General features: G+C 47.2%; 3 protein-coding genes across 3 annotated transcripts; 1 reads left to right on the forward strand and 2 right to left on the reverse strand.

The window, feature by feature from the left end:
• Positions 1 to 3,184: 3,184 nt before the first annotated feature.
• LOC103632341 (Beta-13-N-Acetylglucosaminyltransferase family protein) lies at positions 3,185 to 3,829 on the reverse strand. The gene is made up of 2 exons (XM_008654151.1): positions 3,758 to 3,829; positions 3,185 to 3,665 (listed from the first exon to the last, which is right to left on the reverse strand). The coding sequence occupies exons 1-2, from the start codon at positions 3,822 to 3,824 to the stop codon at positions 3,346 to 3,348; spliced, it is 387 nt and encodes a 128-aa protein (XP_008652373.1). The 5' UTR covers positions 3,825 to 3,829; the 3' UTR covers positions 3,185 to 3,345.
• Positions 3,830 to 4,857: 1,028 nt separating this feature from the next.
• Positions 4,858 to 13,132, forward strand: LOC103632343 (uncharacterized). The gene is made up of 2 exons (XM_008654153.4): positions 4,858 to 5,766; positions 13,025 to 13,132. Exons 1-2 carry the CDS (start codon positions 5,210 to 5,212, stop codon positions 13,077 to 13,079), a joined length of 612 nt encoding a protein of 203 aa, XP_008652375.1. The 5' UTR covers positions 4,858 to 5,209; the 3' UTR covers positions 13,080 to 13,132.
• Positions 13,133 to 13,311: 179 nt separating this feature from the next.
• Positions 13,312 to 16,114, reverse strand: LOC103632342 (uncharacterized). The gene is made up of 2 exons (XM_008654152.4): positions 14,157 to 16,114; positions 13,312 to 14,030 (listed from the first exon to the last, which is right to left on the reverse strand). The coding sequence occupies exons 1-2, from the start codon at positions 15,180 to 15,182 to the stop codon at positions 13,983 to 13,985; spliced, it is 1,074 nt and encodes a 357-aa protein (XP_008652374.1). The 5' UTR covers positions 15,183 to 16,114; the 3' UTR covers positions 13,312 to 13,982.
• Positions 16,115 to 16,679: the final 565 nt, after the last annotated feature.

Raw genomic sequence — 16,679 nt, forward strand, 5'->3', positions numbered from 1 at the left:
GGGAGGCTACACTAGCGCAAAACAAAATTTTCAACCCCATAATACCAAGAACTACTGCGGTAATAGGTCATGGAATTACCACTAGACGCGCAGAGCAGCGGAAGACGTCTCGATGTAGACGAACGCGTCGAGCAGTGCCGTGCAGTCGTCGGCGTCCTTCACGTCCTCGCGCGGTTCGTCCCAGTGCTCCAGATGCAGCACCTCCGAGGTATCCACACGTACAGGGAGGAAGCGCCGCGTACCGAACTGCTAGGTTCGCGACGGCGGCTTGGCGAGGGCGAGAGGTGAGCGGCGGCTGCACGTTTGCTGGTGGCGAATTAGGTTAAACCTAACCGCGCCCCGACCCTCATTATATAGGCGTTATGGTGGGCTTCTGACACCGAGGCCCATCATTAACCCTAAAGCACACTCTAATTTCGGATCTAATCCGAGTTAGGCTTCCTTCCCCTTAAGTGTGTGACCCTATAGGTTCACGTACAAATAGACATGGTCCGAGTACTCTTACTTGGCCCAATAATTGACAGCGGCCTCTAGCAAGACATGTCAACTCCTATGCGCACGTAAAGATCATATCAGACGAACCATTGCAACATTACGTACATGCTGTTCCCTCTGTCTCACGATATTTGGTCTGGCTCTAAGCTGACCTCTCTTTCTCGATACTATGAATTGGAATCCTTTCAATGGTTAACTCTTAACCCTAGCACAGCCATGCATTTCTTGATCCAATCACTCGAGGGGCCCAGAGATATCTCTCTCACAAAAAGAGGGACAAATTCCATCTTGACTGACCATGCCTCACAGCATGCTTCCTGACAAACCCAAAACTACCTTTATAACTACCCAGTTATTGAATAGCGTTTGATAGTCCCTAAGTAAGTCAATTCACATCTTGAGAACATGCGACAATCTCAGGTCTAAGGATACAGTATTCATGTTGCAAAAAGAGAACTATATTACAATATATCACGTTGGGTCGGTCCAGCCTCATGTCATACATGCGCCCACATTATTAGTTTAACATCTCCATGTTCATGACTTGTGAAATGTAGTCATCAACTAATACATGTGCTAGTCATCGACTCTGACTAAGGACATCATTTAGAATAACCATATAAGTAAAGAATCTCACAAACAATTCACATAATTGCTAATCAATACAAGGTGCCTTCCATGGATATTCAATTAAGCAATATATATATCATGGATACAAAGAAATATGCTCATCTCTATGATTATCTCTAGGGCATATTTCTAACAAGGGAATCATCTAAGAAGAAGTTTTACCCGACAAGGTGGAGCTTGCTTCGGTCACCCTAGCACACCTTGTGCCTGGTAAAGACCCCACTTCACCTCTAATCGATCCCCATATCCACTGAAATATCTTCCCCAATGCCAAGCTTTGCTATTATCTCTCCTGCGTAGCCCAAGGCGCCCTCGCCATATCAGAATTATTGAAAAAATACATCAATTGTCACACCTGGATTGAAGGACAAATCCAGATGTATGTCACATGTGTGTCAGCATCAAGTTTCACACATATGGTGACTCAGTGTACAGAAAACAATGTCACATCTTTATTACTTAATAAATTTATGTACAAAATAACTAAATACAATAAATCATATGGCGACAACGATCCTCCACCATCACAGTTGACTAGGAGACGATAGCCTAGACCTCTCCGAACTCATCTTCATTTTCTTCCTCTAGCGGTACATGTTCTTAACCTGATGTGATTATAACAAGGCTGAGCTCCCATACGGTCATAGCTCAGCAAGTGTGGGAAAAGGTGCAGTGTAAGGCTTACCAAGTATAATGGTTAAGGGTGATTATTGCTTTTAACTGAGTTGGTTAGAATTTTAGTAGCAATTACTAAGTATAAGTAATTACCAACCCGATTAAATACTTGATCAATATTGAAATACCAAAATGCAATGCGAGACAGGTTAAGTTTAGGTCCATAAGTTACTCATGTGAGGGTTCGAGCTACTCGTGACTGTGAGCACGAGTGATATACCAGTTTTACACTCTGTAGAGGTTGCACATCTTTACCCACAAGTCATGTTCCCTTTTTTGCCTAAGGTTGTACGGACCCTTAAACACTTCCAAGATGAGTTGGCGAGGGTTCACTACAAGGTTTTTACAAAGTTCCACTAGATTGAGAAAACTTACTACGGTTTCAGGCGAAGGGGGTATAGGTGTCACACCCGGGTTTCGGGGCACCAAGACCCGGGCGCAAACATAATCACCAGGTGTGCTGGGACCAAGTCTCACACATATGATGAATCATGGCATAAGATCGAATGTCACATCTTTACTACTTAACAGGAATTCTATACAAAATAAATAATTAAATTATAAGGAGACAACGGTCCAGCAACCCGAAGTTGACTGGGAGACGACGGCCTAGACCTCTCACGAACACATCCCAGCATCCTCCATGCGCCATCCTGTGGTACCTGTTCTTGACCTGTGGGGGGGTGTGAGACAGCAAGAGTGAGCTCACATACGTTCATCGCTCAACAAGTTGTGGGGAATAATGTGCATGAACTCGCCAAAGGTGGGAGCTCACGTGAAGTGTAAGGCTTACCAAAGAGGATGGTTAGAGCTGAGCATTGCTTTTAAAGTTGGTCAAAATTTTATTAGCAATTAATAAGTATAAGTAAATATCAACCCAATTAAGTAGTAGAACAAAAGTAACAACATCACCTGCGATGCAATGCATATGATAAATTGAATTTAGTTCCATAAATTAATCATCAGAGAGTTCTGAGCTGCTCATGACCGTGAGCTCGGCTAGTATACCAGTTTTACACTCTGCAGAGGTGGTACCCTTTACCCACAAGTCATGTTACCCATCTGCAAAGGGATCGTGACTTACCATACACCTCTACCGAGGAGGCGAGGCAGGGTAACACTACGAGGCCTTTACAAAGTTCCACTAGCTTCAGAAAACCCGCTACAGTTTATAGGAAGCTCCAATGCAGGGTTCTTGCCTGACCGCCATCGCAGGAAAATCAACCAATAACCTCCCTACACTGACCACTCCCCTACTGCCCTTGCCCTTTCGGATAAGGTAGTCTTCCACTGGCTTTCCTATCAGTTTTCAAGCAGCTAGTAGTGATCGGCACTGGCACTGTCGGTTTTAAACCGCTACTAGTAGTGACGGACCAACGAGTAACAGTAAAATTTTGACCATACATGCATATCTAGTGACAGAAATCAATAAAAAATGTCACTCCCGATGAATTATTCACCGTCAATTGTTCGAAACATCATATCGTCGTGGAAAAGAATGTGAGGATGGATGCAGTGCGAGCTGCTAAGGCCTCGACGAGTTAATCAGGAGCAGGCAATGGAAGACGACACGGGCTTGAAGGCGAACTGGGAGGGCGAGGCGTAGGAGAACTTGACGGCGTACTCCGGGCCCATGCCGATGGGGCGCCCGCCGTTGAGGGTGCAGAGCTTGCCGTCCACGCTGAGCACGCCCGGGTCGACGGCCACGGAGGAGCTGAACCCGTCACATGCCAGCTTGACGTTCGCCTGTGTGCAGATGCACCGGTTCTCCACCGTCACCGCGTAGACGTTCACCTTCGAGGGCACCGCGGTCTGCGTCACGTCAAGGTCTGACAGGCTGCAGCTGCAGGCACCTGCTGTGCATCCTGCTCGCTCAAACAGACATGTGTTCATGACTCATCAGGGGTGCGGTGGTATAGGGAGAGAAGATCTGTTTGTGTGGAAGAAGACGGTGTACCTGGGTTGCAAACGCTGAACAGCAGCAGCAAGAGCGCGATGTTCATCGGCATCTTCGAGGTCTCCATTTGTTTTCTGTGGTTTCTGTTGCACTCTTAGCCACCTATTTATACACCAGCTGACGAGCACGCGAAGATCATGGAGCTGCAAAAAATTAGTAGGCAATCAAATCGTGTATGAACTTAGGCAAAATTTGCGGCAGCGAGGCTATTCATGCAGAAACCACCTTGTTAAGAATTGTGTTAGTGATGGAAAGATTGAAACCTGCTCTCTTACGGCATTATTTACATAACTAGGTATGTGCCCGTGCGTTGCCACGGAAGTTAAAAATAGTATAAAACATGTATACCGAACACCATGTTCTAGACAATGCTAGTGAAACTGAAATAAAAAATAGCTACATAATTGCTTAAATAGTTATACAGCTCGTAGCACAAACAAAACAAAGTTGGGCATAACGTTAAGTGACACTTTTCCTGTATCAGGCCTGGACTATATCCCGGCTAATGCTTGTAGCCTTTGAACATTATCAGGACCCATTGATCACTACACTCTACTTGCACTATAGCAATCTCCAAATCCTTAGGTGGTGGGGGCATCTGCTTCAATGATTTATGGAGCATCGTTTATCCTGCAAACATTTGGGTTTTATGCTATCTCTATAAATTTTTTACGTTATCTATTTACACAAAAAAATAGAAACGTAATATATGGCATGTGTCTCACGCGGGAGGTTAGTTGTTGGTCCGAGAGTGCACGGTCCAGACAGATCGGGGCTGGTCGGTCAAGACTTCCTCTAACATTTGAAAGCTCAGGCTATATATATATATATATATATATATAGTCTATCTCATGTCTGACTCGTTCACAAAGATGAGTCTGTCGTACTGTGCTACAACCGATAAGACCAAACAGCTCGTTTGGATATTTCTAGCCACTTTACACTTTAGCGCGTGTAGATTTAAGTTGGCCTAATGAAACGTTAGAACAATTGACGAGTAGAGCGCGGGTACACTGCAACGATAGCCTTACATCCAAATCAACAAAAGTACTACAATTGTATATGATTTGTGAGAAACTAATAAGTTTCAACCCTTCAAATACATGTATCATAACCCGAGGACATGATTTGATTGTTCAAACGTACATTCATTACCAACATTTCGTATAGTCTTTTACCGTCTCGCTTAGTATTAGAATAGAGCAATGATACGATAGTAAAATACTAAAAGGATATACAGCATACTTCTCTTCATACGATGTTAAATTTATTTAAGGGATCTAGATCAATCAGACAATCATCATCACCACCTCATAAGCAAGATAGTTCAAAACTTAAGACACACAGACTTTGGCCAAAGTTGGTGTTTCTAACTTGGTAGTTGGTACCCCGGAGCTTGCGAGTCGAGTTTACCATCATACCCCGGACCTTCTGGAGCCGCCGATCCGCAGCATGTCAAACTTGAGTAGATTCTCCACTCCGTCCAGCTCGATGGAGGCCTTGATTATGGCGCATGCGAGGTCCTGGTCGTCCTTGGCGTCCAAGAAGCAGCCCCTCTCCTTGCGTCGTCCACGATCTGCCGCCATATCGTTTTGCCGCTCGCCAGCGTCTTCACGTTGCCCAGGATCCACAGGCAATGTCTGCAAAACATACCAAACAAAAACATCATCGTCGAGAGCACTATTGCAGACACACAAACACAAACCAAAAGCTCACTTGGCCCGCGTCAGCGCGACATTGGTGCGGTTGGTGTCGGCGAGGAAGCCAATCTTGCCGGCGGTGTTACTCCGCACGGTGGAGAAGATGATCACGTCCTCCTCCGCGCCCTGGAACCCGTCCACGGTCCGCACCTTCACCGAGAACGACCCATCGTGCATCGAGTACACCTGCTTGCCAAGCTTCTCCTCGATGGCCGGACCTGGCCCTTGTAGGGCGACACCACTCCCAGGCGGATCGCCTTCCTCGTGTCAATCGACTCTGCGCACAAGTTCAGCAGATCAGCTCGACGTATGTACTGCTATTCATTGGAGGGATTTTCCCTTTTATTTTCACATTAAAAAAAAAGGGAGAGGCCAGCCAACTGGGCCGCTCAAGGCCCAGCGGCCGAGCAGCCCAGCGGCCGGCTCTGGGCGAGCGGCTGATGCTACGAGGGCGTGCTCGCGCAGGATCGAACGGCGCTTAGCGCTTGCGTGAAGGGCATGCTCGCCAACGCAGATAGAGCGGAGCGCAGGGGGCATTGGGCGGCGGCGGCGGAGCTCAACTGCAACTCCGGTTTGAGCGGATGGGCGGCCGTGGCTTGCGCGTCCCTCTGCGTGTCCGCCCGCTTCTCGTCTCCTTAAAAAAGCATCCCCTGGCAGACGGTGAAGCGGCGGCTGGTTCTCTGCTCTTTCTCCTCTGTTCTCTACTCTGGTTCGTTTCCATCGCTGTCAACCGGTGGTGGTTCTAGCTGGTACTGATTGAGAGAGGAAGGGAGTGGTGCTGCGTTCGTGATCTGTTGATTTGCTACAGCACCTGTGAGGTGCCGTGCATCCATTCTGATTGTTGTCCACCGTGGCCTGGTGCTTGGGCTCCCTGCTGCGCGGTGTTCCTCTTCTCGGGCTGGTGCCGAGGACGTCTCCCTCGGCTCCGGCAGCGGCTCCAGTATCTCCGTCAACCTCCCGCCGTGCAGGTCCGGACGTGGGCGGCGGAATTGGTTTTCTGGGACAGAACCTCGTGTTCGCTGAGCTGGTCTTCCCACGTAGACAATCTACGTGTTGTGAGTTACCCGTTGCCTCTATTTATTTATTGAATAATTTTGTGCTATCTGCTAGTATTATTTACTTGGGTGTGATTGCACAATTTGTGGGCGGATTATGTGCTCGATGATGATAGCGGTGTAGTGAGACGACGTGACAGTCTGGGTTTTAGTGTATTGTTATTTTCAGCATTGATATTATTTGTGCCTAGTTATTTCTTACTATTGTGCAAGCTGATTATTTAAGTTCATTATTGTTCCTTAATTCTTATGCACACTGTTTTGATCTTAATATTCATGCTTGATTTCTAGGCTCATAATATTTGATCTAAAACCCTGATTTGGTAAGATAGGACTGTCACGTTAGTCGAGGATCTTTGATCACCCTTTAGCGTTGGAGGGCTGTCTATTGCAGCAACCCGCTATTTTGAGAGCAATATTTTAATATAAACAATCATGTTTATTTGTTTAATCTGCCTTCTTCATCTACCTGCCATGTTTAATTTGCAAATGGATTTGAGTAGCTATATTACATGTTTTCATGTCCTGGAATTGCTACTGTTCATTGCTGTTATAATTACATATGGCATTTATCTGAGTTATATGCTTGTTTTATTCGGAATTAGTATATTTAATCTATTTAAATATGTAGAAAGCATGTCACTTATTCCTCTAAATTTACAACAATCCAGAAAACCAATTCCGATTATGGCCTCCAGTTCTGATGTCATTAAGCCTGAAGCGTTCGACGGCGCTAGCTTTAAGCGCTGGCAGATTAAGACTCGCATGTGGCTCACTGACCTAAAATTATTTTGGGTAGTGACATCGGCTGTTCCCCAGGCTGCATCAGATGATTCTGATGATGCAGCAAAGGCCGCCGCACTTGCGGAGAAGGCCAAGTGGGACGAAGCCAATGAGGCATGCTTGTCTCGTCTGCTGAACGTTTTGTCGAACCGCTTATTTGACGTATACTCTGCTTTTACCTCCGCTAAGGGTCTATGGACTGATCTTGAGAACGAGTTCTCTGAAGTTGACAATGGCAATGAGTCATTCACAACGGAAAACTACCTCAACTATAAAATGGTTGAGGGAAGGTCTGTTATGGAGCAGCTACAGGAGATTCAACTCCTTGTTAGGGACTTGGTCCAATATGGCTGCGTCCTACCAGACAGTTTTCAGGTGAATGCAATACTGGCAAAGCTCCCGCCTTCTTGGCGAGACTTTGTGACTTCACGCCGCCACATGAAGAAGCAAATGACTCTCACTGAGTTGTCAGCTGCGATTAATGTGGAAGAGCGTGCAAGGTCCAGTAACAAGCCATCCCAGCAACTCCAGGCTCACGTTGTTGAGAAGGGTGGAGATAGAAAATTCCAGAAGAAGAAGAACTCTCCACAGAAGAATATGAACCAACCTAAGTCCAAAACGATGAAGAAGAAAAAGGAGGACTTTATCTGCTACGTTTGTGGTGTCTCCGGGCATACAGCTCGGAGGTGCAAACTTAGGAAGGGAAAAGGTCATCCACCTCAGCGCAAAGAAGGGAACGTGGTGGTTAACTCCACCCCAGGGTATGCACTTCAGGCCTTTATGGCAAGTCCATCAGATGACTGGTGGATGGATTCCGGTGCTACTGTTCATATTTGTGCTGATCGATCCATGTTCTCTTCATTCCAGGGATTCAACAGCGCACCAGTCTTGATGGGAAATGGTGTTCTGGCAGCAGTTCGAGGTACTGGACAGGTCTACCTGAAGTTAACTTCAGGAAAGACGCTCGTGCTGAAGGACGTACTCTATGTGCCCTCGATGAGCCGGAACCTCATTTCAGTGTCGCTGTTATGTCGACAGGGTCTCAAATTAGTGTTTGAGTCTAATAAAGTGGTCCTGTCTAAGTTTGGTACTTTTGTTGGAAAGTCATATGAGTCAGGCGGTTTGTTCCGTCTTTCTGTTTTGAACAATCATTCTTCTTACCATGTTAATGTTGTCTGTAATAACGATTCCATTAATAATATATGGCATTCCTGTTTGTGTCATGTGAATTTTGAGGCCATTAAGAGATTAAGTGACATGTCTTTAATTCCTGAATATAAACATGTTAAAGGTGTAAAATGTGGTATTTGTGTGCAAGCTAAGCAGCCTAGAAAACCGTTTCATACGGTTGAAGGCAGAAGTACCACTCCTTTAGAACTAACTCACTCAGATATCTGTGAGATGAATGGTATAATCACAAAAGGCGGTAAAAGATACTTTCTTACCTTGATAGATGATGCTACCAGGTTCTGTTATATTTACTTACTCAGAACTAAAGATGAGGCACTAGAACACTTTAAGATCTATAAGACTGAAGTTGAAAACCAGTTAGACAAGAAAATTAAAAGGCTCCGGTCTGATAGAGGAGGTGAATACCTTTCCAACCTTTTTGATGAGTACTGCAAAGAGTGTGGAATCATTCATGAAACCACTGCTCCATATTCACCTCAGTCAAATGGGGTAGCTGAAAGGAAGAACCGAACAGTGTGTGACTTAGCAAATGCTTTGTTGCAAAGTTCAGGGATGCCTGACATCTGGTGGGGCGAGGCAGTACTCACGGTGTGCTATGTCCTGAATAGGGTGCCGCCTCGCAACCGTGAGGCCACGCCCTATGAAGGATTTAAAGGAAGGAAGCCAGATCTTTCGCATCTTCGGACTTGGGGTTGCCTTGCAAAGGTGAATGTCCCGTTGCCGAAGAAGAGAAAGTTAGGCCCTAAGACCGTAGACTGTGTCTTCCTGGGTTAAGCACATAACAGTGCAGCTTATAGATTTCTAGTGGTCCATTCCGAGACAAGCGAAGTTGCTATAAATGTAATAATGGAGTCTCGGGATGTGACATTCTTTGAGAGCATCTTCCCTATGCGGGATAAGGAAGTAGTAGCCCCAGATGGTCCATCTCGGACATATTCTCTGCCCTCGAGTGTCCATGACCAGACTCCAGATTTGGAGTTAAGGAGGAGTAAGAGACAAAGGACTGAAAAGTCTCCGGGTGATGATTATATTATTTATCTAGTGGATGAAGAACCACGCTCCCTCATAGAGGCATATACATCTCCGGATGCAGAGTACTGGAGGGAGGCTGTCCGTAGCGAGATGGATTCAATCATCTCGAACGGAACTTGGGAGATAACTGATCTCCCAGCTGGTTGCAAGCCTGTGGGCTGCAAATGGATCTTTAGGAGGAAGAGGAGACCCGATGGTACTATTGAAAAGTACAAGGCCCGTCTTGTGGCTAAGGGTTTTACTCAAAAGAAAGAGGAGGATTATTTTGATACTTATTCTCCAGTGGCTCGATTGTCCACTATCCGTGTGCTTTTGGCGCTGGCGGCTGCTTATAAACTTCTTGTTCATCAAATGGACGTAAAGACAGCATTCCTAAATGGAGAGCTGGAAGAGGAAATTTATATGCAGCAACCAGAAGGATTTGTGGTTAAAGGACAAGAGAGCAAAGTGTGTCGCTTGATTAAATCCTTATACGGTCTTAAGCAAGCTCCCAGACAATGGCATGAGAAGTTTAATAATACTCTGACCACTGCCGGGTTTTGTGTAAACGAAGCCGACAAGTGTGTGTATTATCGCTTCTCTGGGGGCAAAGGTGTCATCATGTGTTTATACGTTGATGACATATTGATATTTGGGACCGATTTGGAGGCTATCATGGAGACAAAATTATTCCTCTCCAAGAACTTTGATATGAAGGACTTGGGTGAAGCTGATGTTATACTGAACATCAAGCTGATAAAGGGTGAGGATGGGATTACTTTGTCACAATCCCATTATGTGGAAAAGGTCCTGACTCGCTTTGGACATATGGACTGTAAACCAGTCACCACGCCCTATGATCCATCCTACACGCTCAGTAAATATGAAGGCGAGCCTGTGAACCAGCTACTATATTCGCAGATCATCGGATCTCTCATGTACCTGAGCAGTGCAACTAGACCAGATATCTCATATGCAGTATGCAGACTGGCTCGTTATTCGACCAGTCCAGGAGATAGACACTGGGTAGCCTTGTACAGAGTGCTTCGGTATTTGAAGGGAGCGATGAATCTTGGTATTAAATATACCGGATTTCCGTCAGTACTTGAAGGATTCAGTGATGCAAACTGGATCTCTGACTCAGATCAAATGAAGTCTACAAGTGGCTATGTGTTCACTTTAGCTGGTGGGGCCGTGTCATGGAGATCGTCTAAACAATCAGTGTCGACACGTTCCACCAAGGAGGCTGAATTAGTTGCACTTGATTCAGCAGCATTAGAGGCTGAATGGTTGAGAGACCTATTGTCAGACCTTCCAATGCTAGCAAAGCCGATACCGGCTGTCCTAGTATACTGTGACAACACTTCTGTGTTGCTGAAAGTGAACAGTAGAAAGGACAACCAAAAATCCTCGAGGCATATCAGAAGACGACTTGATTCATGTCGGCATGCTAGAGAGACGGGTGTAATAACCGTAGATTACATCAAGTCTGAAAGGAACCTTGCTGATCCTTTCACCAAAGGGCTGGCTCAAAAGCCAATCCAAGCAGCGTGCATGGGAATGGGACTCGTACCCTGTTAGCGGTTTCAACTGCGGATAACTGTCCTGTGTGACCGGAGATCCCGAGATCGAGGCTCCAGGAAACGAAGCACTGTGAAACCAAGAGCACAAAAGATAAAGAGTCTCATGAGCTGCTGTGCTCTGTCTGTATGGCAGGTTGAGCGATATGCTCTTAATGAAGTCAATGCTATAAGCAGGGAAATTGTCCTACAGAATTTCCTTAATGATTTCACCTATATGAGTTGACTGTGGGGTCGCAGTCCAGGAGAGAATGGGGTTTTCTCTCTAGTGAGCTCATGAATAGATATTAAAGGGCATGACCGTAACGCCCTGCCCCGTAAGAGAAGCAGATTATCTGCCTAGTACTATGTGCCCTTTGTGCGAAGATTCTCACACTAGGGTTTGTGGATCAAGGCGTAGTCCTCCGCTTACTCGTGCAGGGTTGGAACACACTGGGATAGGCTTTGGTTCAAACCTAACAAGTACCTCTGCCGAAAAGTAGTATATAAACAGTACGGGAGCTCAATGACATTGATCAGAAAATAAGAGTGAAAATGGTGGGGATTGCTATTCATTGGAGGGATTTTCCCTTTTATTTTCACATTAAAAAAAAGGAGAGGCCAGCCAACTGGGCCGCTCAAGGCCCAGCGGCCGAGCAGCCCAGCGGCCGGCTCTGGGCGAGCGGCTGATGCTACGAGGGCGTGCTCGCGCAGGATCGAACGGCGCTTAGCGCTTGCGTGAAGGGCACGCTCGCCAACGCAGATAGAGCGGAGCGCAGGGGGCATTGGGCGGCGGCGGCGGAGCTCAACTGCAACTCCGGTTTGAGCGGATGGGCGGCCGTGGCTTGCGCGTCCCTCTGCGTGTCCGCCCGCTTCTCGTCTCCTTAAAAAAGCATCCCCTGGCAGACGGTGAAGCGGCGGCTGGTTCTCTGCTCTTTCTCCTCTGTTCTCTACTCTGGTTCGTTTCCATCGCTGTCAACCGGTGGTGGTTCTAGCTGGTACTGATTGAGAGAGGAAGGGAGTGGTGCTGCGTTCGTGATCTGTTGATTTGCTACAGCACCTGTGAGGTGCCGTGCATCCATTCTGATTGTTGTCCACCGTGGCCTGGTGCTTGGGCTCCCTGCTGCGCGGTGTTCCTCTTCTCGGGCTGGTGCCGAGGACGTCTCCCTCGGCTCCGGCAGCGGCTCCAGTATCTCCGTCAACCTCCCGCCGTGCAGGTCCGGACGTGGGCGGCGGAATTGGTTTTCTGGGACAGAACCTCGTGTTCGCTGAGCTGGTCTTCCCACGTAGACAATCTACGTGCTGTGAGTTACCCGTTGCCTCTATTTATTTATTGAATAATTTTGTGCTATCTGCTAGTATTATTTACTTGGGTGTGATCGCACAATTTGTGGGCGGATTATGTGCTCGATGATGATAGCGGTGTAGTGAGACGACGTGACAGTCTGGGTTTTAGTGTGTTGTTATTTTCAGCATTGATATTATTTGTGCCTAGTTATTTCTTACTATTGTGCAAGCTGATTATTTAAGTTCATTATTGTTCCTTAATTCTTATGCACACTGTTTTGATCTTAATATTCATGCTTGATTTCTAGGCTCATAATATTTGATCTAAAACCCTGATTTGGTAAGATAGGACTGTCACGTTAGTCGAGGATCTTTGATCATCCTTTAGCGTTGGAGGGCTGTCTATTGCAGCAACCCGCTATTTTGAGAGCAATATTTTAATATAAACAATCATGTTTATTTGTTTAATCTGCCTTCTTCATCTACCTGCCATGTTTAATTTGCAAATGGATTTGAGTAGCTATATTACATGTTTTCATGTCCTGGAATTGCTACTGTTCATTGCTGTTATAATTACATATGGCATTTATCTGAGTTATATGCTTGTTTTATTCGGAATTAGTATATTTAATCTATTTAAATATGTAGAAAGCATGTCACTTATTCCTCTAAATTTACAACATGTACTGTGTGCTCCCGGTCCAGGGAGATCTTGGAACCGCGTCAGATATGTTAGCTACTGGATGCTATTGGGATTCGAGGGAGAGAAGATCAGAGAAGAGAGTAGCGTGCGGGAGAGAATGACAGGAAGGCAGCGATAGATGTATTCCTTTACCCAAATTCTTCCTGTCCTGATTATTACATACTCATACGCATCCCACACTCATTTGGCCCACTCGCTAGAACTCATTTGGCACGCTCTGGCCCATGAACACGCTTATTCGGAAGACACATACGACTGAACACGCCTTTTCTTCTCCCGCGTCTGCAGTATCAGTAGCTTCACTCGCCGGACTGCTAACATTCCCCACCGCTTGAAATGCGGCTTGTCCCCAAGCCGCTGATAGTGTAGACAATGATTGATGACTCTACTTCAGCTTTCAGGGGTTAGCACTGATTACCCCATAGTTTGGGTGAGTGAGAGACAAGGGCAGTACTGATGCTGGCTTACAGGAGAACTCAGCAGCCTTGAGCTGTTGGTTGGGTACCTTTAGAAGCTATGTCTCCCAATCTGAGAATCTGAGAAGATGACCTGGTGTGAAATAAGCAAAGATTGTGTGAGTAACACTGAATTGGTGCCCTTTTGTCAAGACCGTAGCCAATATCATCAACAGCAGTGGCCTTCTCCTTCTCGTTAGCCAAGAGCAGGCTATATTGACACTCATGAGCCATGAATTACAAATCAAGAGAAGGTTAGCACCGTCTTGACCACCATTTTCTTTAGATGAACAAAAGGAATGCTCCACGGCTAAATCACTCAAGTCTGCTCCTGCAATGATATTCTTTTCAAGATCAACCAAAAGCATGACATCCTTTTCTTTAGCACAATCATGGGCATTTGAGGAGTATTCATCAGTAAGGCGCAGAGACAAGCAATGGATTCCTTTGGGAATAGCAGTTGCAACATAATGTTTATACATCAGTAAAGTAGCACCATCTTGACCATTATCTGAACTCGAGAATTCAGCTGCAAGTTCAAAGAATTCAGAGCAATAATCATACTTGTCCTCTTTTAACACCTTTAAAGCCATATTCCATGGACTGACAGCAAACCAAATTAGTTCACAGCAGAAAGGGAAAGGGACTAACCGACCTTGCTTTTGACCAATGCGGGAAGCAGGTACTCATCATCGATGAGAACAGCGTGACGGACGCCAGGCAGCTGCAGGGGTATCAGTGACTCGCACTCCTTAAGTTGCGCGGCCTCGTCCACGACAGGGACCTCCAAGGGCTGGGCCTTCTGCATGTAGAGCAGGCGGTACGAGCTCGAAGCTGTACAGAGCACGATCTTAGCATTCTGAAGCAAGAACTCTAGATCGATCGTTCGGCTGTCATACATTTCGGGAAGCTTAAAGTTAGAAGAAAGGAGCCATAGCTTGCGAAGACACGAGGATATCGCCTCCCTCAGCCGGAACCTAACATCGGAGTGCCTTTTGAACAGCGCTTGAAGCTGTTCGACTGGTTCAGACTGCACGAGCACTCCAAACGCATCGAGCAAGAGCAGCACCTCCGCCATGCAGCAAAAGTTTTCTTCTGATGTTGCGGATCTGGGAAGATCATCGACGAAAGTCTCCACACAAGTGCGCAAATCCTTAGCGAGCTTCTTGTAGTTACTCTGGAAGTAGGTCTCGAATGATATTTTCTCTCGCTCTACCTCTCGTGCTTTTTTCTGCACTTCCAGTAAATCTTTCTGTATCTCCTTAACTTTTTTGTCATCCATCGTCCGTAAAGAACAGACAACTATTACATTTCTTAGCTTGATTTCTTCTGAAACCAAATCCAATACACAACCTTGTATGGCCTCATCATACCTTTCATACGGAACCATCGGATCCTCCTGAAGTGCAATCATGGAGCTCAGGGACTTTGTCCACCCTGTGATTGGCATCAAGCACTGACGCAGACGGCGAACACGCGTGTCTAAGAAGATATTTTCTAGTTTCCGGTCCACAGCCATCCTGTCCTCGTTGCCGAAGAGCACGACATCGCCAAAGAAACACTTCGTTGCAGCACCGCCGCCGCCGGACTCTTCGATAACACCAAGGACCCGTGACGCGACCTCCGCCACAGCGGTGTTAGTCGGGGCGCAGGTCACCGTCCTCTGGTTCTCGATCAGCATGGACCACAGGAGCGCGCTGATGGTCTTCGTCTTGCCGTCTCGGAGGCCCCAGATGAGGCGCACGGAGCAGGCCGGCTGCTGCACTGGGCGGGGGCAAGGGTTGAGAGGTAGGCGGTCGGGGAGGGGGCGCTGGGGCGGAGTAGGCCCGAGAGGCTGGAGCCGTTGAACCCGACGATGAGGAGGCCGTGAAGACGAGCACGGCAGCGGCGTGGTAGGCGAAGAGGAGAGCGAAGGCGGCTAGGAACTTGGCGGCGAGCCTCCGCCAGACACAGGGCACAACGAAGAGGACGCGTGGGAAGGTGAGAGTGTTGCGCTTGGTGTAGACGGAGGCGACAGCGGGGAGGAGCGATAGCAGGAGGAGGGCGGGGAGGTAGGCGAGAAGGCAGGGGGCGGTGCTACCGGCGGAGCACGCGTACGGGTATCGCACGAGAGTTTGTCGGCGGGTATCACGGGGCAGCGCGCAGCGGGGAGCAGAGGCGGTTTGGCATCGCGGGCGGGGGCACGGTGCTGTGGACGCCCTCTTTAGATTCTTAAGGAGTAGTATAGATAATATTACGATTTTGTGTTCTATAAGACAGAAGTTTGATTTTTTCCTAATAACAAATTAAATTTCAATATGTGTGACGCACAGCAAGAAATTGAACTCACTTCTCCTACATGCATGAGCCTATTTACCTTATTGTTCTGTCGAACGGGCACAAGCGTCCCTGATGGAGCGCAACTCGGTGGCCGCATCCGCCATGCTGATCCTCTCAAGCGGCACTCCCTGCGTGCAGCTGAGCACGACCCCCACAGCAGAGACAAGGCAGCTGCGTTCCGAGACATGCGCGCAGCCGCCGTCGGAGCCGCAGGGCACTTCTTGGCCATCGAACCCTTGGACGACCGGCAGCAGGGCCCGGTCGAGGACTGTCTCCATCTTGTCTGGGAACGACGCGGCCATGAACTCCAGTAGCGTCTGCCCGTCCTTAACGCGTCGTCCGTCGGTGACCTTCCGAAGACCTCCAGCAGCGTGATTAAGCGTATGGATTAAACGGGCCGTGCCTTACTCCCGGTGACCGCCCGGCGTGGTTTCCGAAGCCGTAGATTTCTATCGATATCCCATATTCATACGTACCATAAAAAAATAATCTCATCAGTCACCCCACAGACATTAAGCGTATAAATATCAAGTATATCTATCTAAATCTATACTACTTCTTAATACAGTAGTGTAGGCGTCCACACGGTGCACGGTTCTGCCCCTCTACGCCACTAGTAGAAAAGAGCTCATAGCATGCGGCACCCATAAATTATCACTGGCGGTTTCAGTTATCGTGTGCCAGTAAAAAAAACGAGGTGGGCCCGGCTTGGGAACCGCCAGTGGAAACCTATTTCCACTGGCGGCTATCTTAACACAACCGCCAGTGGAAATAGGTTGGTGTAACAAAACCGCCAGTGGAAACCAATTTCAAGAATTTTATCCTTTGGCCTCGAAGGGATGTCGAATTGGTTGATTGG

The sequence above is a fragment of the Zea mays genome, chromosome 7 (assembly GCF_902167145.1).
Source record: "Zea mays cultivar B73 chromosome 7, Zm-B73-REFERENCE-NAM-5.0, whole genome shotgun sequence".
NCBI classification, from domain to species: domain Eukaryota; kingdom Viridiplantae; phylum Streptophyta; class Magnoliopsida; order Poales; family Poaceae; genus Zea; species Zea mays.

Coding starts and splice junctions, on each gene's coding strand:
- LOC103632341 (XM_008654151.1), bottom strand. CDS start 3,824: ATGGAGACCTCGAAGATGCCGATGAACATCGCGCTCTTGCTGCTGCTG. Junction 3,666..3,757: donor GTTCAGCGTTTGCAACCCAG/GTACACCGTCTT, acceptor TTGAGCGAGCAG/GATGCACAGCAGGTGCCTGC.
- LOC103632343 (XM_008654153.4), top strand. CDS start 5,210: ATGTCAAACTTGAGTAGATTCTCCACTCCGTCCAGCTCGATGGAGGCC. Junction 5,767..13,024: donor TCAGCAGATCAGCTCGACGT/ATGTACTGCTAT, acceptor TAAATTTACAAC/ATGTACTGTGTGCTCCCGGT.
- LOC103632342 (XM_008654152.4), bottom strand. CDS start 15,182: ATGCTGATCGAGAACCAGAGGACGGTGACCTGCGCCCCGACTAACACC. Junction 14,031..14,156: donor CCGCATTGGTCAAAAGCAAG/GTCGGTTAGTCC, acceptor TTGAACTTGCAG/CTGAATTCTCGAGTTCAGAT.